Raw genomic sequence first — 21311 nt, forward strand, 5'->3', positions numbered from 1 at the left:
TATTTTCATGCTCCATGAATTCATTCCTGAATTCTCTCCAAGTTTTATGAATCTCCTGTTGAAATGTCCACACACACTAGTATCTTACCAGCTATACATTTGTGAATAGCTCTGAGACCTTCTGACTTACTTCTCAACACTTCTTACAGAGGGTTCACATAGATAATGTTTGTACAGCAGGAGTGTGGTAAGTAACTGAGGACTCTTGTGGCCAGAGGTTTCTCAGGAGCTCCAGCAGCCTCCACTCCTACCAGCAGCCCTTGATTAGAAGAGATTAATACCTAGGTATACACGTAACCCATCCAGGGCAAACCTCTGTGTTTCTTTTTGGCACATTTGTTATGAAGCTGCAGTCCAAGAGGTCTCCTGTCATCATTCAGGAGATTCCTTTTACCTTTTTCTTACAATGGATCCTCTTTTTCCTGAATTCTTCCTCTTATTTTCTCATTTTGGTAGAAGCATATATTCTCGTAGTTGTTAGCTATTTATTATAGATACTCTGTTACCTACAATGATAGCTTCCAGAGATAGATAGATAGATAGATAGATAGATAGATAGATAGATAGATATAGATAAGATAGATATTTTCTTAATTAGTTGCTAACAAAATTTAAAAGACTGTCAGTTCCAAATATTGAGGAGAGGTAGAACAGTTGGAACTTTCATACACTTCTGGTGGGAGTATAAAATGCTACTTGATAAATTCATTAAGACACATTTCTAAAAATGTCTATTTTGCACTCATTCGTGATTACTATTTTAGCTGGGTATACAATTGTAAGTTGGGGAATTTTCCTCAAGATTTGAAGACATTGTTCCATTTGTTTCTCATTGTGGATCTGTCTTCCTTTGTTGTGCTAGACAGTCATGGGCTCCTTTCAGTCTCAAACCACATGTCTGTCAATTTGGGAAATTTTCTTATTTTATGTCTTTGATTTCTTCCTCTCTGTTTTCTCTGTTCTTCAGAAATCAGACCTTCTAGATTGAGAAGTAATTTTCTTACTGTTCTTACTTTCTACCTGTTTTTTTTCCTCAATTTTCTGAGCAGTTTTTTTCTTAAACTTTATCTTACAGTCTGATTATTGAATTTCTATTAATATATATATTTTTAATGTACAAGATATCCCTTTTCTCTGTTCTTTTTGTTTGTTTAATGGATGCAATATCTCTTCTTACCTCTGAGGACATCAGTTACCTAACATTCTTTCTTTCTGTTCTGTTTCTTCAAGTTGCTTTTTTCTTTATTTTGATCTTTGACCCTCAGAACTTCTTCTTCAATTTCTGGTCATCCTGGTTGCTGCTCATATTTTAAGTGGCTCTTAAAAATTTTTTTTTTTATTTTTAAATCTAATAGGTATTTCTGTTTGCCATCCAGGTCTTGTTGACTGAGATGTTATTATAGGTGATTAGGATGGGCCATCTAGTTGGCAGAATCTTAATAGTATTATTTTAGGTGTTCATCTTGACCTGTTCCTATGCTCCAGGAAATTCGTTTTGGTTCCTACCAGGTAAGTAGGAACTCTGCCATCAGCCTCCTAATGGCTGAGGAGAAGGCAGGAGCACACCAGCCTTCACAGTGCATAGGTTAGCAGTCTTCCTGGTTGTGGTACCATATTCCCCATTCTCCATTCTTTCTGAGGTTCTTCATTCCAGAGATATTTGGTTTTACTTTCCCAGAGCATGAATCTCCCATCTGCCAAGATGAAGAGGAGTAGTCTTTTGGTAGCACAGAATGTGGGAGGGGATCTGGGTATCTAACATTATCTTCAGACAACTTTCAAGCAGCTTTCTGTTCTGTGCCTCACCTTCACCTGCATTTCCATAGGAGCCTGGTGCATACAGCCCTTTCCTGAGCCCTTTGGCATTTCCATGATAGAAGTCAGGTTGTTTCTGCCTTTTCCACTGAAGGCTTCAGGTTCAGCTTTCTCAGGTCTTCTGAGTCCGCTCCCCTTGTCCATCAGCCCTCCACCATCCAGAATTTCACTGGTGGTGTTTCTTCTCCTGTGTTTGCCCTTGTGCATCTATACCTTTTTAAAAAATCCGTGCACTCTTGTATCGGAGACACTTCGGAAGGTAATAGAGAGGGAAATACAATTATTTAAGCTGTTGTCATTGGCTGGAGGTCCCAAGGTCTCTTTTAGTAGATCCTCAATATTTGATTGAAATCCTTCCCATTTTTCACAATTGAAATTAATAATTTACATTATTTTATATTACTTATAAGTTGCATATTTAAAAATAAAACTTTAAACACATAACACATAGATACAAATCCAACCTGAAACAATTTTTTGTTGAAATGCTGCTCCTCTCTTTGCCTTTAACTCTTTTTAAGTTATTTATTTTGAGAGAGGGGGGGGCATAAGCATAAGAGGAGCAGAGAGAGGGAGATAGAGAATCCCAAGCAGGCTCCATACTGTCAGTGCAAGGAGCCTGATGTGGGGCTTGACCCCACGAACTGTGAAATCATGATCCGTGCCAAAATCAAGAATCAGACCGAGCCACCCAGGCACTCCTGCCTTTAACTCTTGGAAGTACAGACCCATTATTTTTCCTCAGTGAAAAATGGAGATCATTTTAGGCAATGGTACATTTGTCTGTGAAATGTATTGAATGTTTTGGAAAAAGGAACATCATGTGTAATAACGCAGTGGAGCCTAAAGTTGAAGAAGTAAACAAGTGCACCCATTGTGATGAGCACCAGGTGTTGTATGGAAGTGTTGAATCACCAGATTGTACACCTGAAACTAATTTAACACTGTATGGTGACTATACTGGAATGAAAACAAAAGAAGGAAACATAAATGAATCACAATTATGGATTCTGTAAGTTATTATGCCTTTTCAAAAACTGAGAGGGTTGTACAAAAGGACAAACCTTTATTTAACTTAGTGGTGATTGTGTACAGTCTGTTGCGTCTTTTAATCTGAAAAGAAAGCAGAACCTATCACTTAGAAATCTCACTTTGTGTTTGTGTTGGTTTTTTAGGTGACCCACAACACAACTGTGAATGGCAAAGATACAGTTCATCACTGGAGTTGGGCCTCAGACATGCCCCTAGAGTGCACCACCCATTCTGTGGCAATTAGATGCTACGTTGACGATCCTCATTTCTCTGGTCGCAAAGAGTGGAGTGACTGGAGCCCACTGAAGAACATTTCTTGTAAGCTTATATGTGAAAAGCTTTCGTTTCAAATGAATTAGATTAATCTTGCTTAAGGTTTAGTTTAAGCTTTAAGTTCTCCGAACGCCACTTAGCGTTATGAGGGTCACCTGAGGATCTTCCAAGTCTCTCTCCCAGAATATTTTGATTCAGAAACTCTGGGGTAGGAGTCAGGAATCTGTATTTTTAGAGACCTTCCTGAGTCATTGGATAAACGTCTAGGTTTGAAAGTCACTGTGGTAGGCGTTGAAGGACATTTAAAAATTTTAGGTAGATGTTATTGACGTCAAATTTATATTAAAAAAAAAAAAAAAAACGGCTCCTAGTTTCTTGCCCACAGAGCAGATCCATATGAGCTGCAGAGTTATTGCAGAGAACATGGGGATCTGTAAGTATACTGAACTCATCTGCACCCTGAATGGAACTCATGCAGGTAGAACGTTGGCAGTGGGAGAGAAGGCCTGGAAAATTGTTGTCAACACCTAGGCTGATGTTTATTGTAGATCCACTCTAGCGACAGCATGGAGAAGTGGATCCAAGGAAGGAAGGACTGGAAGCAGGTAGATGAGTAAGGAGGGTCTTTTGCAGTTCAGCAAAAGACAGTGCAGCTGTAAAGTAGGGCACTTGGGTTTGGAAATGAAAAGGGAGAAAAGTTGTGAACACTGAAGACACAGGATTAAAATTGGTGACTGTGTGTTTGGTAACCAAGAAATAGAACCAAATGTGAGTATTAGTTTGGGCAGCTGAGCAGCTGGTGATGTCTTCCAGTGAGGCAGAAAATATATGAATGAATTCAGTGGGGAAGATAAATTCATTCTTAATATGTTAAGCTTGAGGTGCTTATGAAGTGTCTGGGTAGCAGTGTCTCATAGTGATTAGTAGGAGCTGAAGATCTCTATTTGAGAATCATCAACGTACATGGATTCATATTGTTTACATCTGGAGGTTAACATGCTCAGGAAAAGAGAAATGGGGACCAGGGATACACATCTTACAAGCTTGAATGTCTAAGGGTAGGATGAAAGAAAAAGAGGCCAGCAAAGCAGACAGTAGCCAGAGGGTTAAGAGTAGCCCGGTAAGAGTAGCCCGGTGGGGTAGAGTGGTGTAGAACCCAAGAGAGAAGGGAGTTTTGAGAAGTTAGAGCTTAGGCAACACACCCGATGCTGTGGATGTCAAAGGGAAGGGGGACTGAGAAGTGGCTGTTGGACTGAGCAATTTAGGCCAGCAAGACACCTTAGTGGAATGGTCAGGGTAGGACCCACATTGTGGTAGATTAAAGAGTAAGTAGGAAACTAGAGATAATTAAAAAGAGTGGACATTTAGGAAAATAAAAAGGTGTGGCTTTAACCAGCAGGGAATTAGGATTAAAGAAAAAGTTTGTTTAAGATGTAGAGTACTTAAACATATATTCAGGCTGATGGAAAGTAAGAAGTCGGCCCTAAATACATAGAATCATTTCAGAGGAATAGAATTATATAATGAGTGACTTTTTCTTGCTGTGGATTTTTTTATGTGTGGATATAAACCCATTTAATTTGAACCTTTACGCTTCTTAAGACATTAACCTGTGACCTTAGCTATTGGCCTGTAGTCCCCTGCATTCCCCCACCATCACCCATCATAAGTAGATAAGACATACCTACTTTTATTTCTTGTGTAGGTAGGTCTTGCTCCTTTGAAACCTGGGGGGTCATACCTTGTCTTTGGGCCACCATTATTACAAAACACTTTATAGTATGTTTTGTATACACTGGGCTATTTTATGATAAAATGCTTCTAAAGTATTTGTGATTCCTTTTGCTCTTTCTAGGGTCTCCTGATTCCCAGACTAAGGTTTTTCCTCAAGACAAAGTGATACTTATAGGCTCAGATATAACATTTTGTTGTGTGACTCAAGAAAAAGTGTTATCAGCACAGATTGGCCAAACAAATTGTCCCCTTATTCATCTTGATGGGGAAAATGTTGCAATCAAGATCCATAATATTTCAGTTTCTGCAAACAGTGGAACAAATGTGGTTTTCACAACAGAAGATAACATATTTGGGACAGTTATTTTCGCAGGATGTAAGTATGTAATACTGAAGAAAGAGTTCCTAGTAGTCTGTTTTGGTCCTCTTTGAAAGCTTTAATGCTGTTTCCAAGTGATGGGGGAGGGTGCTATTTCTTTCTCTCTTTTTTTAATTCTTTAATAAATTATAGATGAAGGCATCCAAATTTTTGCTTGTTTTAAGATGAGTTCTAATCTTGTATTTATATAACTTGAAGGTTTTGTAAGAAGATTTGCAATATCCAGCCGGTAATTTTTAAATTCTTAGTTAACAGCTGTGTTGAGTCAAGGGTAATTAGTATATAATACTTCTTAATCCTACATTGTTCAGGAATTATCTCATATAACAGTTGACCCTTGAACAAACAAATAAGTTCGAACTGCATGGGTCTGCTTATACATGAATTTTTTTCAGTAAATACAGTACAGTACTGTAAATGCATTTTCTCTTACGGTTTTCTTAACATGTTAAATAGCTTACTTTATTGTGAGAATATAATACACAGAATATGTGTTATGTTAATCAATTGTCTGTTATTGGTGAGGCTTCCAGTCAACAGTAAACTAGTAGTTAAGTTTTGGGGGAGTCAAAAGCTATATATAGATTTTTTTTTTAAGTTTATTTTTTTAGTAAAAAAATACACCCAACAATGGGGCTTGAATTCATGACCCCAAGATCAAGAGTCGCGTGCTCTTCTCATTGAGCCAGCTGGGTGCTCTTACATGTAGATTTTTGACTTCATGGGAGGTTGGTTCCCCAACCCCTGTGTTTTCAAGGGCCACTCTGTGTCGGTTTCCCACCAAAAACATACCTTTTAAAATTTAAAAGGTAAAACGTCCCACCTAATTAAAACATATCTTTTTAAAATTTAACTTTAAAACATACCTTTTGGAGCACCTGGGTGGCTCAGTCACTTAGTTGAGCGTCCGACTCTTGATGTCAACTCAGGTCATGATCTCAAGGTTGTGGGATCAAGCTCCACATCAGGCCTCATGCTCAGCACAGAGCCTGCTTAGGAATCTCTGTCTCTCTCCGTCCCTCTCCCCTTCTTGCTGTCTGTCTGTCTCTCTCTATAGTAAATAAATTTTTAAAAATTTAAAACATACCTTTTAAAACTTACCCCAATTAAAATTGTAATGATTTTACACAAAAATCTTTCAATAGTGTATTGCAGGCTTCTGCGACTTTTAAAGTAATATATTTGAGAAGGAGGAGTAACTGGAGGACATGCATGAGAAGGGCCCCCTCTCCCTGTTTGTGTGTGTAACATATGCTCCGTTATACAGGGGCATCGTTATTAATGTGGTCACTCCTACAGTTCTAAAAGTACAGGATGTTTCCAGAAGTTACTGTGGGAGACTGCCCTATTTATATAGCTTGTGTTGAGTGTCCACAGAGACTTTGCGTTTCGAGCTTTTCTGCCCCCTCTCCCATGGCAACTGTCCTGTGGCGCACTGATGGCTTTGCCTCCAGCAGTCCTTGCTTCCCTTCCTCCCCCGCAATTCTGAATTCGAGGTGGAGTTTGGGCTAAAGGGTCTCGTGAATAAAGTGTGTGGAACGTAGTGAGTGGGTTTCGTGATTTTGTTTTGCTTGTGTGGTGATTTTTCTTAAACTTTTTTTGATTCTCAGCTGTGCTCTAGACCAGCAGCTCTCCACCTTTCTATTCCTTCTGTTGAAACTTAGGAGGAATTATGTCGATTCGCTGATACACTCCCAAGGGAATAACCAGGCTTAGGTGCACTTCTCAGTGATGGCTGGAACCGCGTTCCCTTTTTGTCTTCCCAGAAATGCATTTTGCAGTTCAAGTGAAAGTGAGATTATGTTCAAATTTAAACTTTAGAAATTTCTTTCCTAATGGAATTTTAGGAAATGACTTGCAACATTCCTCATAAATGATCATGGAGCATATAAACTGGGAACCAGTGGTGTATGTAGTGAGGCTACCTGATAAGTGATAACCAAAAAATGAGACAGCCAGTTAAAAGTACAAAAGACAAAAATTAAAACTCAGAAGATGAGAATATCCATCAAGTTTTTATTATTTCTAACAGTGTTCTAACCTTCTGTCACATAGTAGGACAAACCTATTTAATTCATATATTAACCTTCATTTGTAGCATTTGGTGGTTGAAATACTATCTGTTAACTCCGGAGCAGTGGTAGAATTTCCCTTCAGAGGGATTTCTTTAGGGACTTAACAGCAAGTGCAGTTTATGGTGTGAGTTAGGGATCAAGAGTCATTATTTTCTTTCCCTCATGGATATCGTGTTAACCGGCCATGTGTTCAAAAGACACATTAAAAACCTACCAGGATTTTGGTTTGAGTTACATTAGATCTATTAATTGAGGAGACCAGTTTAGGAGAATTTTCATTCTTTCTATACTGAGTTATCCAAGCCAGGAACATGGTCTATCTTTCCATTTAGTTAGGTCTTCTTTGATTTATATTGGTGATAGAAAGTCTTATGTATCTTCTAATAAATTTATTCCTATGAATTTGGTGTTTGGTGCTAGTAGTAACAGTGGCTTTTTTTCCTCTTAAGTTTATTATTGTAATTGCAAATAAATTTATTATCCAGCAGACAGAAGAATACTTATTTACCAATACTTGTCAGTGTTTGTTCATGAGCTAATTTAGTTCTAAGCAAAATAGATCTTATTTTATACTATTTCTTCAGTAATCACTCAGAGTTATTTTCTTTTTTTCTTTTTTAATGTTTATTTATATTTGAGAGAGAAAGAGAGCACGAGCGGGGGAGGGACAAAGAGACGGAGACAGAATCTGAGACGGGCTCCAGGCTCCAAGCTGTGAGCTGTCAGCACAGAGCCTGACATGGGGCTCGAACCCAGGAGCATTGAGATCATGACCTGATCCAAAGTCGGATGCTTAACTGACTGAGCCATCCAGGCGCCCCTGGAGTTATTTTCATAGATAGTGCCACTTCAGCATTAAACATTGACCTAAATACTAATCTTTCATCATACTTAAAGCATTTTAACAGAATACACTGTGACATAGAATTAGAGTGTTTAAATATTTATGTCAATGTCAGATTTCATACTTGCTCATTTGAAATCATTTTCATAAAAAATGGCTTTGTTTTTTAAATTACATTTTCTATTTGCTGGTAATACAGTTGATTTATACCTAGTTTTTACCTAGCATCAGGTGATTCCTTTATAAGTTAATTTATTTGAGAAGATAGTACCTTACCTTTCAGATCCTGCCCTCTCATATTTTTTCTGCCTCCCATCTTCCCTTCTCCTTCTTTCTCTTTGCTCCTGTTATTTGGATTTTAACTATTTCAACTTAACATATCTGCCAAATACTAAAATAATCAGCATTTTTAGTGTACTCAAAAATTTGGCATGTCATTCTAATAAAATGACTTAAAGTTTGGCCTTAGATTTAAAACAGTTTTCAAAACAAATATGTCAGTTTTAGTCTCACTATGCCATTGTTAGACTTCAATATAAATACTCATGACTCCTCTTAATGTTACCTAAAATATCATTTATGGACATTATTCTATCTCAGGAAGGTATGGGAAATTTGCTAAGTCCTTTTCAGTTACTCACACAGTCTAAGAAAGGTTTTTAAAGTTTATTTTTTTTTTAATTTTTTTTTTAACGTTTATTTATTTTTGAGACAGAGAGAGACAGAGCATGAACGGGGGAGGGGCAGAGAGAGAGGGAGACACAGAATCGGAAGCTGGCTCCAGGCTCTGAGCCATCAGCCCAGAGCCTGATGCGGGGCTCGAACTCACAGACCGCGAGATCGTGACCTGAGCTGAAGTTGGACGCTTAACCGACTGAGCCACCCAGGCGCCCCTAAAGTTTAGTTTTTAAAAAATAAAATTATTGGGACACCTGGGCAGCTCAGTTGGTTAAGTATGCAACTTTTGGTTTTGGCTCAGGTAATAATCTCACCATTTGTGGGTTTGAGCCCCACGTCGGGCTCTGTGCTGACAGCTCAGAGCTTGGAGCCTGCTTCAGATTCTGTGTCTCCCTCTCTCTGCCCCTCCCCTGCTCATGCTCATGCTCTGTCTCTGTCTCTCAATAATAAATAAACGTTAAAAAAAATTAAAAAAAAAAAAAAGAAATACCAATTTCTTTTTTCTTTTTTCTTTTCTTTCTTCTTCTTCTTCTTTTTTTTTTTTTTTTGAGAGAGAGAGAAAAAGAGGAGCAGAGGGAGAGAGAGAGAATCTAAACAGACGCAGGGATTGATCCCATGACCCTGGGATCGTGACCTGAGCTGAAATCAAGAGTTGGACGCTCAACCAACCGAGCCACCCAGGTGACCCTGGAAGTAACCAATTTGTGTAACTAGTGTCCAACACAGAATTTTCCATTATTACTTTAAAGTTCTAAGACACACACACACACATTCTTTTTTTTTTCTTGTTTTGTCCCTGCAAAATGAGAGGGAATCATTTCAATAAAGAACAAAAACCAAAAAGCAATAGTCACTTCTGAATTATAGGAAGATGCAGCATTTCACCAAGAGATACTTTATAAGTAATAGTCCTTGCAACTTCTTTAAGAACTTTGAAACTTGTAACACGACCCGTGTTGACTTTTAATTTGAATTGGAATTTCTTTTCAAATCACAGTTATAAATGATAGATATTGATACTTTTAACCTGTAAATTTTTCTGACTTGTTGGATCCAGGTTCCTCTGAGAGATTTGGTAGATTTTGAGGCGGGTGGGGGGGTCGTTGTTGGGGAGCTTCCAAATGAGCTAGTAGTCATTCGTCAGCATATTTTAATCCATCATTTCTAATGTAAAATCAACTCCAAAACATGCTACAGAAATTCCTGCATTGTTCCAAAGGTAAAGTGTAAACACGAAGTTATTTTCATTTTTAAAAGAAATTGTACAAAACATAATTAACATTTGTGAAACATGTTTTCAGGGAAATTGTATATCACCTGTAACTACATTTTTCTTCCCATTAGATCCACCTGATATTCCTCAAAAACTGAATTGTGAGACATACGATTTAAAAGAGATTATATGTACTTGGAATCCCGGAAGACCGACAGCACTGGTGGGCCCACGCAATACAAGTTACACTTTATTTGAAAGGTAAAGATCACTAGTGAGGGAAAAAATGTCAGACAGTGAGGAGTACATTGGAGGGGTATTAAATGACATAGGGAATGCTCTCATTTATGTTATGAGCAAGATAGAAAATCCAGTATGCCGTATGAAATTGGATATGCATATTACATGCACACAGACTATATTTGCATGCTCTTTTAAAAATCCTGGAAGAACCCTCAAATACGAACAGAGGCTGTTTCTGGGTAGTAGGCTTCTGGCCGATTATTTTCATCTATTTTCTGTATCCTCTATGTTTTCTTCCCAGAGTCTGTAGTAACATCTGTAATTAGAGATATAAACTTTTTAAAAAGATTAATTATTAGAAATTTTACCCACTTATTTTTTCCTGCCATATTTATCTCTCTTGCCATTTTGAAATTATTTTAATCTTGTTGCTCTCTTAATTCATAGTTTCTCAGGAAAATATGTTAAATTTAAAAGAGTTGAAGCACCAACAAATGAAAGCTACCAGTTATTCTTTCAAATGCGTCCAAATCAAGAAATATATAATTTTACTTTGAATGCTCGCAATCCTCTGGGTCGGTCAGAATCAACTATTTTAGTTAACATAACTGAGAAAGGTAAGCTGCTTCATAAACCAGTGTCTTAAAAATAATTGTAGAAGTGCTGAAGTGTCTTGAGATTAATGAGGAGTGCTTCCAGGGACTACTTTTTACTATGTTCTTTCTAGTTTTATAAATTTTTATAAATTAGTTTTATAAATTTTATAAATTTTATTTGAGAATCCTTAAAATGTATAATTACGTTTCACCATTTTATTGAATTCAGATAAAAATTTGAATTAGTCGTTTTTATAGAAACTTTAAGTGGTCTTATCTAATAGGTTTTGATTCCTGAAAAATGTTTTGCCCCAGTTTTAAAAGCTTTTTATTTTAAATATAGACTCACAGGTGGTTGCAAAGATATAAATTACAGCCCTGTGACCTCTTCACCTAGCTTTCGCCATTTTTGACGTCTTAGTAACTATATAGTATCATTTCCAAATGAGGCAGTTGACACTGGTACACTACTGTAAACCAGGCCAGTGAACTGGACCGCTGACTTTGCCCAGTTTTTGCAAGTTTCTACGTGCACTTAGAGGTGTGTGTGTGTGTGTGTGTGTGTGTGTGTGTGCGCGCGCGCGCGCGCGCACTTCTGTGCAGTTGGATCCACGTATAGGTTCACAGAACCACCAACACAATCAATATAGAACTGTTCTATCTCCACAAAGGAACTTCTTCTTGTTGCCCCGTTGGCAAATCCCCTCCCCCACCCCCATCCCTCCCCCACCCCCACCCCACCTTCCACCACCCCTCCACCACCCCTCCACACATGCTCTTGCATCCCCCTCCCTAGGCAATATCCCATCTGTTATTCCTCTCAGTGCTTTGTTATGTTGAAAATGTTATATAAATGGAATCATATAGTGTATAACCTTTGGAGATTGGCATTTTTTACTAAGGGCAGTATCCTTGAGATCCATCCAAGTTGCTGTATGTATCAGTAAGTATCTTGTTCCTTTTTATTGCTGATGATTCCGGAATTTTTAGCAGCCCTGTTAATACATAGCTCCAAATAGAACTTAAATATGGTCCATCTTCTTAGCATTCATTCCTGTGGGTATTCTGCTGCATCGGGTCCATACCAGCCTCTGCAGCACAGAACAGTGACATAGAGGCCTTCTCTTAGAGACTCGGTCACTGAGAAAGGCTTAAACCAAATGCCATTAAAAAACAGACTGGCAAGTGATTAGTAGATGACCCTGTTGCCTTGTTTGTAAACATAAGTACACTTCATCAGCTGTTCCTTCTCATCATTTTTGTTATTTCCCGGGTTTTCGTAAGGTCCAAACAGCTACATTTTATACTTGAGTGGTGGTGTTTGTGTGTATTTCCCTTCCCTCTGCCTTTCAACTTTATTTTCCCATGTTGCTTTCCTCCCACTCACATGGCACCCGCACTGTCATCAGCATCACTGCGCCTTTGTTCTTGCTCAGAGCCCAACCTGAAATGCTTTTCTGCATCCGTTCTGCCATTTTGCTCAGATTCTCCCTTCAAAGCTCCTCTTAAGACTCTTCACTCTAAGACTTTCCCTACCACACTGACGTCTAAACTCCAGTAGCTCTTAATATCTCTGCCACACATTTCAAACTCAGCATATGTACTCTTGTTACTTTTCTTTTCGTTTGTCAGTCCCCCAGTAAGTTAGAGGTTCCTTAAAGGTAGAGATTATGCTCCTACGACCTTGTAGTATTCCTGATGGCAGTATAGGAACCTTGAGTGTGGTTGGTCCATGAAAACTGTGGGCATGATATCAGCAGTAAAAGTGAGCTTTTGTGTTCCATGGATACTGAGTGGAATATTGTTGATCAGTACTAATGATACCTCTTTTGTTTTTCGGGGTTTTTTGATTGTCATTTGTCATGTTAGAAAAGAGCTTTTAAAATGATCTCTACAAATTGTATTTACAGTTTATCCTCGTATCCCTACTTCAATCAAAGTGAAGGATATTAATTCAACAGCTGTTATACTTTCCTGGCATTTACCGGGCAACTTTGCAAAGATTAAACTTTTATGTCAAATTGAAATTAATAAAACTAACGCAGTACAAGAATTGGTGAGTAAGATTCTTCTGTAGACTTGCTTTGAGGTTACTTTAGATAAAATACTTAGTTTTCAAAAAGAATTGAGTAAATTGAGGGGCGCCTGGGTGGCTCTGTCACTTGGCATCCACTTTTGATCTCAGGTCAGGTCATGATCTCACGGTTCATGGGATCAAGCTCTGCATTGGGCTCTGCACTGACAGCATGGGGCCTGCTTGAGATTCTCTCTCCCCCCGCCCCTCTGCCCCTCTTTTTCTCTCTTTATCTTTGAGAGAGTCTCTAAATAAATAAATAAACTTAAAGAATTGTGTAAATTGATATGCATAGGCTCTCAGGTTATTTATTATAGAGATTTACTAAGAACTAAGGCACTATACATCAATGTAATAACAGCTTTTTATTTAGTACTTGAACACAGTTATAATACTGGATATTATTAGAACATGAGTTGCACTTTTATTAGGTTGTTTCCAGGTCTCGTATAGCATCTTGCACATAGCTAGTGCCCAGTAAATTTGTGAATGAATGAGTAGTTTTTTGCCATAGCCGCCAGCATGAATTAATGGACTAATAATAAGCACCAGAGAGAAGGTTTCAAACTGCCAAGTGCAGCAGTAGGAACAAGTGAGTAAGTGAGAGCATGACTTTTTAATACCGTTTAGATACTTAAGGTTGACTTTTATACTGTACCGTCTTGTAATTTGTGCTAAGTCCCAAATAAAAGAGACTGTAATGAAAATATTCATTGGAAGCTTATTGATGGTTGCTACAAAACTCAGATGCCAAAATATAACCCCAAAAGCTTTGTAATTGGGAGTTCAGAGGATTTCCTGAGGCATGCACATCCCCAAATTTGTTTAAACTGTTTCATTTTTTATGTAATTTAAATAAGAATTTGTTGAATATTCCGCATGTTTAACACCAAACTAGAGGTTCTAAGTGCTGTATTAAAAAATGCACAAGACGATGCCTGCCTCGAAGTTTCCAGATATACCTGACTAATGTACTTAAATCCTCAAGGTCATCTTAGATTAGTAAATCTGAGGCTTACCATATATTAAGGCTTATTGTATTACCATTAGCCATTGACCGATGATCAAAATTTATATCATCTTCTCTGCATAATTTAATTGATCATTATTACTTAGATCCAGTATTTGGATTAAAATGACACCGAAGTTGTTTGGTTGTTGTTGCAGAGCATAATTTTACCGATTTGGTAGTTACGTAAAAATTAAAATGTTTTGGTGGCTGAACTAACTTTAGTGCTCTAAAGGCAAACTCAGGTGGACATTTAGTCAATTTATGTGACACATTTGGGCAGCTTTCTTATCAAAAAAAAGTGTGTGTGTATAAATGTGTGTTTTTAAACACATGACATTACTTATACATACATTTGCATATCTATTTGCTCTCTAATAGCGGAATGTCACGATCAGAGGAGTAGAAAATTCAAGTTATCTTGTAGCTGTGGACCAGTTAAACCCATATACTGTATATACTTTCCGGATTCGCTGTTCTGCTGAAACTTTCTGGAAATGGAGCAAATGGAGCAATGAAAAAAAATATTTAACCACAGAAGCCAGTAAGTTAACTAAATGATTTATGGCTAAATATCACTAGGGATCCTGAAATTTTACAACTTTTTTTTTTTTTAATGTCACCAAATGAGTAAAAGGAGAACACTTGAATTGTGTAATTGTATAGTATCTGCTCGTGAAATGTCATCCAGACATTTTAAATGGTGGCTCTAAGGTTTGGGATAGTGTGGACAGTTACTTGGCCTGTGTTGTGTGGGAAACTCTAGGTCTGTCTGCCGGATGATTGCAGCTGTCCTAAAATGATGCAGAGGAAACAAACTGGAAACTGTGCTAAGATTACGGGGTGATTTTGCTCACAGTCTTTTCCTCCTTTTCCTAGAATTTTAATTCTGTTTTAATTCTGTTCAGTTCTGTTTGCTGAAGACAATTCTTGATAAAGAGAATTTGTTGGAATTTTTGTTTGCGACCTAGGCCTGAGAAATGGATGGGGCCACGGGTCTTGAACTACTCTTTCTGCAGTACACCAAATAGGTCAGAATAGGTGCAGAATTAGTTGACTGGTTTTCTGAGTATGATAATTTCCAAAGACAGAATGAGATTCTATCCTTGATTAATCACATGTCAGCTTTGAAAATCAAAAACAAAAAACTTAAAAATAGGTATAATTTTCAGGAGTCATTCAGTAAAAGATAGCAAAAGCTTTATTTAAACTAGATAACTTGCAGGGGGGGGGGGCGTGTAAAACTTCTTCCAAAAAATTAATGAACAGTAAAACACAAACTGATAGGTATTGATCCAGACTTTGCCTCTCCACAGGAAGGAAGGTTAGAAAGATGAGAGGGGCTTTGCAATATTGTGTCCAGGTGGTTTGGATCATCAAAATGGAATCCCATGCATGAATCCAGAGACGGAGAGTGTTAGTTATTCATTGCTGCCTGACAAATTACCCTAAAATTCAGGGGCTTAAAACAGTAAACATTTATTCTCTCACGATGAGTTTAGGTCAGAAACTCAGAAGCAGCTTAGTTGAGTATCTCTGGCTTCGAGTCTCTTGTGAGGCCACAGTGTGGATGTGGGTGGGGGCTGCAGGCTTGCCTAGGACTAGAGAATCTGCTTGAAAGATGGCTCGCTCAGTGGCTGGTCCTCACCACACAGACCTCTCCATAGTGCTGCCGAGTGGCCTCATAACATGGCAGCTAGCTCCCCCCAGACTTAGTGAGGAGAGAGAGACCATGGCGCCTCCACGATGCCTTTTATGACCTCGCCTCAGAAGGGAGGAGCCATCGTGTCTGTTGCACTCTGTGTCACACAGGCTGATGCTGATACAGTGCAGGAGTGGACCACACAGGCAGGCATATCAGGAGGCGTGACCAATGTCACTGGTCATTTGTAGACTGGCTACCACAGGAGCCTTTGCCTTCGGTTGACGAGCTGCTGTTGCCAAGAGGAAACACTTGATTCACACCTCATTAAGATGACAGCATTAATTCATTTAACAAATACTTATTAAGTACCCGCCATGTGTCAGGGACTGTTCTAGTCACCAGGGATATAGCAGTGGATGAAACAGTCTCTGCCCATGGAGTTTATAGGCTAGAGGATTAGAAATAAAATTTTAAAAATAGTATGTTGGGAGAAAAATAAAGCCGAGAAAGGGGACTAGGGAAAGAAAGTGATGGGGGAAGAGGGGTTGCAGTTTTAAATAGGGTAGCTGGAAAAGACCTCACTATTAAGGTAACATTGGAGCTGAGGTCTAGAGCAGGTGAGGTAGCAAGCTACACGGGGAACCAGGGCAGGAGAGCTTCCGCGCACAGGAAGAGAGGTCACAGAGAGCTCAGGAAGCCTGAGGCAGGTGTCCTCAACACATTGGAGGAGCGGGGCACCAGGAAGCCAGTGCTCATCCAGAGCCTACCTGAGCAACAGGAGGTGGGAAGATGTGAGCCAGAGCAGCACGAGCCTCAGGTAGGGCCTGAAGGGTGATTTTAATCCACTCGAAGGGGCCTTATATCTTGCAGACGTTGAGAGCTCGGCTGTTTCATCCCTTCACTTCTAAGTGGAAGCCACTGAGCTGCTTCACATTTTTATGGAGAATTCCAAAAACCTCGAAAAGAATCTCAAGAGCCACTGTCTCAATTATCGGTAGTCTCAACTGACATGCCGTACATGTCTTCGAATGCTAACTTTTAAATCTCTTTCCTAGTTCCTTCAAAGGGACCAGATACTTGGAGAGAGTGGAGTTCTGATGGAAAAAACTTAATAATCTATTGGAAGGTAAATGTCCAATTTTTTTTCCTTAGATATTTAAATGATTATATTATGCTAAACTTGCGTGTGGTACTTGGGTTCTCCAGGAGACTGGATTTCCCAGACTGGCTCTTTGCAGCACTGCTGAGAATCTAACCTGGTACTAAAACCCCCCAGACCCCTCATCACTACTGAATCACCACGGCCAGCGTGGTGAGGGTCTTCTCTGTCAGATCAGAGCGTTCTTTACTTTGATTTCATGAGGACTGGAAAGGACCTGAGGATTTCGTGAATTCCATCCACGTCTGTCACTTCAGCCAGAAACACCTCAAGAAGCCACAAGTTAGAATCTCAGTTGTGTTGGTGTTACATTTTTTTATCTTGAACACATAGGAAACTTTTTACATATTTCGTGTGTACTTTGTTTCCCTTAAGTAAATTGCATTATTATATGCCACTTAAAATTTTTGCATTTGGGTGGAAAATTAAGTTGTAAAGTTTTGTAAAAATTTTAGATACAGTGTAAATTGCATTGTGTTTCCACAGTTTTTCTCTACTAGAGCAACCGTTTTTGTTGCTATACTCTTTATCTGATTTGCAGACATCAAAAACCATTGTTTTCCACATCAGATATTATAAGAACAGTCATAATTGGATTTCTTTAAATAGGGAATTCTGTTGTTGAAAGTAAAACTATTTTTGCAAAAATTTGATGTCAGTACAACTTTGAGTGAAGTAAGTCTTTGTGCAAGTTCACTCTAAGTTCTGTTGCTTTGTGGTGGGCTGTATATGACCCCTCTTACTCATTTTTTTAAATGTTTATTTATTTTTGAGAGAGAGAAGGGGAAGGGAGAGAGAGGATCCCAAACAGGCTCCCCACTTTCAGTGCAGAGCCAGACACAGGGCTTGATTTCATGAACTGTGAGATCATGACCTGAGCCAAAATCAAGAGTTGGACACTTACCCGACTGAGCCACCCAGGTGCCCCCCCCTCCCTTACTCTTGATTAGAAAATCCACTGGCTACCCAACAACTGTCTGTCACATTTCATGATAGTATAGTAACGATGATACAGTCACTTCAGTGTATCACTTCTCAGCCTTTTGGCTAAGATCAAGTGTAGTATCTGTTCTTAACAGTTTAGTATCCGATATGTCCTCTATCTGAGAACAATATAACACATGGATTTTTGGAATCAGAAGACAGAATAGGAGCTTGCTCTGTCCATTTCACACATCAGCCTGGTACTGCAGAACCGGTACTTCAGGTATAGAGAAAATCTGTAATGTTGTTCAAACTAGACGAATGCTTAACGGAAGCTTAAAAATACTGAAGTGATTGTAACTTTGGTGACTAGGTTGATGGTTCTGCCATTTGTCAAGGACGAGCATATTTGGGTGGAAAATTAAGTTGTCTGGGGTTGAATTTTTTAAATCTGTTTTTAAAAATCTGTGCCAGTGGGATATCCAAGCAGAGTCTAATAGGTGGTGGTTTGATGTAAGGCTCTGGAGTTCGGGGCAGAAGTCGGAGCTAAGACACAGCTTTGAGTAGCATGTAACTGGGATCACTCAGGGAGAGCATGCAGGGTGCAGAGAGGCCAAGGACGGACCCCTACGTGAAAACAGCATAAAAGGACCAGCAAAGGAAGAGGATCCAGCAGAGGAGAGTGGGAAGGGTAGATGGGCAGGAAGACCAGATGAAAATAATATAGCAGAAGCCGAGGGAGGGGGTTCTGTGAAAGAGTGAGCAGTCAGCATCATCTGATGAAGCCCACAAATCTTGGGATGATAATGGGTACGGTAGAACAGGTCATCGGAGAGTCACTGGGGACCTGTTGTGGAGCAGTGTTTTCAGCAGAGTTGTTCTGTTTTTAATGAGAGAGAGAGACATAGTCTAAGTGGGGGGGAGGGCACAGAGAGAGGAGAGCGAGAATCCTAAGCAGGCTCCGTGCTGTCAGCACAGAGCTTGACGTTGGGCTTGAACTCACGTAAGCGCGAGATCATGACCTGAGCCAAGATCAAGGGTTGTACGCTTAACTGACTGAGCCACCCAGGCGCCCCTTCAGTAGAACATTGATACCAAGGTCTGTCTGGATTAGAGGCTTCCATGCGTCATCATATAAATTGGAGCAGTGGTTTTGAAAAGCAGTTTAGCTCCATAAATAAAGAAGTTTGAATGTAAGTCTACTTTAGAAATCCATACTAAAGAATTAATCCTAACTGTGAAAATGAAAAGTGGCACTGAAAGGTGCACCAAGTATTATCTTAGTATTGTGAAAAATTGGAAACTACTTAAATTTCATTTATTTAAGGAATATTCAGGTCAACTAGTAAAAATACTACATAAAATATAAAGCCGTTAAAGTGTGTATATTATAGACAAGTATATTATAGAAAGGCAAAAAAAGATAAATTGTATAGAATGATTAAAACAATGTTAAAAAATCTACATCTTAGAAAAACAACTTGAAGAAAGTATCAAAATGTAAAAGTATTTAAGAGATAGACATGGGAACATTTTATAGTTGTTTTTTTTTTTAACTTTTGTATAATTTCCAAATTTTCTGGTGATGAGCATGTACTGGTTTGATAAAACAGTAAATATTTTTTAAAAACTGTGATGCCACAGGGACGCCTGGGTGGCTCCGTCGGTTAAGCGTCCAACTTCAGTTCAGGTCATGATCTCACGGTTTGTGAATTTGAGCCCCGCGTCGGGCTCTGAGCTGACAGCTTGGAGCCTGGAGCCTGCTTCAGATGCTGTGTCTCCCTCTCTCTGCCCCTCCCCAGCTTTCACTCTCTCTCTCAAAAATAAACATTAAAAAAAATTTTTTTTTTACATAAAACTATGATGTAGTAATTTTTTTAAGTTTTGTTTATTTCTCTCTACACGCACAACCCTGAGGTCAGGAGTCACATGCTCCACTGACTGAGCCAGCCAGGGGTCCCTCATGCCATAATTTTTTACGTTTTGCTGGGTAGAGCAGTCATTCTTACTACTTTTTTTCGTTTGTGTCTGAAAAATGAGGCTAAATGCTGTTTTGTATTTACTTAATTTTTAAATTTCTCTGTGTTCTTACTGCTTACGGTAAGTATAGTTTTTCTTCAGTATACTTTCCTGATTTATCCTGGTCTCGTGCCTTTTAAATCTGTGTTTTATACTGTTAACAGCTTCATCTATTCCACCGTTACCTTGTTGTGATTAATGCAGTACCTGGTTTAGACTTGATGGGTGGGCCTGCCTCATCACATAGCCATTTTTTGCAGGTTTCTTGACAGAATTTATTTTTCTGTTTTTCATAGCCTTTGCCCATTAACGAAGCTAATGGGAAAATCCTTTCCTATAATGTGTCATGTTCACTAGATGAGGAGACACAGTCCCTTTCTGAGATCCCTGATCCTCAACATAAGGCAGAACTACAACTTGATAAAAATGACTACATCATCAGCGTGGTGGCAAAAAATTCTGTTGGTTCATCGCCACCTTCTAAAATAGCTAGTATGGAAATTCCAAACGGTGAGTACTTAAGATAACATAGTACATAAGAACAGGGAATTAGAGTGAAGCATCTTAAAGGTGTTTGCTCTCATAACGTCAGCTTTCTTCTCCTGTCCCCTGTTGCTGCTGATGCAAAAGGAGGAACAAGCAGATTAATGTCCCGAATTCATTGAGAGACAGCAGTCATCAGTCATTAGTGTTGACTCCAAACATGTACTGATGGATAAAATAATTACCCAGTTACTTTAGTGCATAATGTTGGAGAGTTATGGTGGTAGATTACTCTTCATAGGAAATGTTTCAACTACTTACTCAAGTACCATTTTCATTTCTCTCTCCAAGACCATGAGAGCTGATGCTGTATTAGCTAGGCTATTTTGCACACTGCCAGGACAAAATTTTCATTTTAAGTGGCCACTTTGTTGGTAATGTCTTACCGACAAACGTCTTTATTATAATATTATAATATATATTATCAATATAAGCTTGAAAAAGTAACTGGGGCAGTTTTGAAATTAACTTAATGCCTTTTTTTTTTAAGTTTATTTATTTATTTATTTATTATTATTATTTTTTTAACGTTTATTTATTTTTGAGATAGGGAGAGACAGAGCATGAACGGGGGAGGGTCAGAGAGAGAGAGAGACACAGAATCTGAAACAGGCTCCAGGCTCTGAGCTGTGAGCACAGAGCCGGACGCGGGGCTCGAACTCACAGACCGTGAGATCATGACCTGAGCCGAAGTCGGACGCTTAACCAACTGAGCCACCCAGGCACCCCTAAAGTTTATTTTTTGAGAGCAAGAAAGAGAGGGCAGAGGGGCAGAGAGAGGGGAAGAGGGAGAGTCCCAAGTGGGCTCCACATTGTTAGTGCAGAGTCTGACATGGGGCTCGATCTTGCAAACCATGAGGTTGTGACCTGAGCCAAAATCAAGAGGATGATTAACGGACTGAGCCACCCAGACTCCCCTGCCTTTCTTTAAATACTATGGATTCCCAATGATGTGTCCATTCTTTCTTGGCCGCCTTGATAGCTCTAGACTTGGGAATTTTAAATAGCCACTTCTGCCTCTTTTCCCGGTCGATTCCTCTTTGAGGTCATTCCCTG

At 39.0% G+C, this 21311-nt stretch overlaps 1 protein-coding gene and 1 non-coding gene across 3 annotated transcripts in view; both read left to right on the plus strand.

The window, feature by feature from the left end:
• Positions 1 to 21311, plus strand: part of LIFR (LIF receptor subunit alpha) — a 78093-nt gene that overhangs the window by 36923 nt on the left and 19859 nt on the right. For both annotated transcript variants that reach the window (XM_030330946.2, XM_030330952.2), the window contains 8 exons: positions 2991 to 3165; positions 4976 to 5230; positions 10175 to 10304; positions 10734 to 10903; positions 12793 to 12938; positions 14347 to 14509; positions 16666 to 16736; positions 20009 to 20222. In XM_030330946.2, the coding sequence (XP_030186806.1) occupies positions 2991 to 3165; positions 4976 to 5230; positions 10175 to 10304; positions 10734 to 10903; positions 12793 to 12938; positions 14347 to 14509; positions 16666 to 16736; positions 20009 to 20222 (1324 nt within the window). The remainder of the gene's footprint in view (positions 1 to 2990; positions 3166 to 4975; positions 5231 to 10174; positions 10305 to 10733; positions 10904 to 12792; positions 12939 to 14346; positions 14510 to 16665; positions 16737 to 20008; positions 20223 to 21311) is intronic.
• Positions 17797 to 17992, plus strand: LOC115526999. The gene has a single exon (XR_003972825.1). It is a non-coding gene; the product is annotated as a U2 spliceosomal RNA (small nuclear RNA).

The sequence above is a fragment of the Lynx canadensis genome, chromosome A1, assembly GCF_007474595.2.
Source record: "Lynx canadensis isolate LIC74 chromosome A1, mLynCan4.pri.v2, whole genome shotgun sequence".
Lineage (NCBI taxonomy): Eukaryota > Metazoa > Chordata > Mammalia > Carnivora > Felidae > Lynx > Lynx canadensis.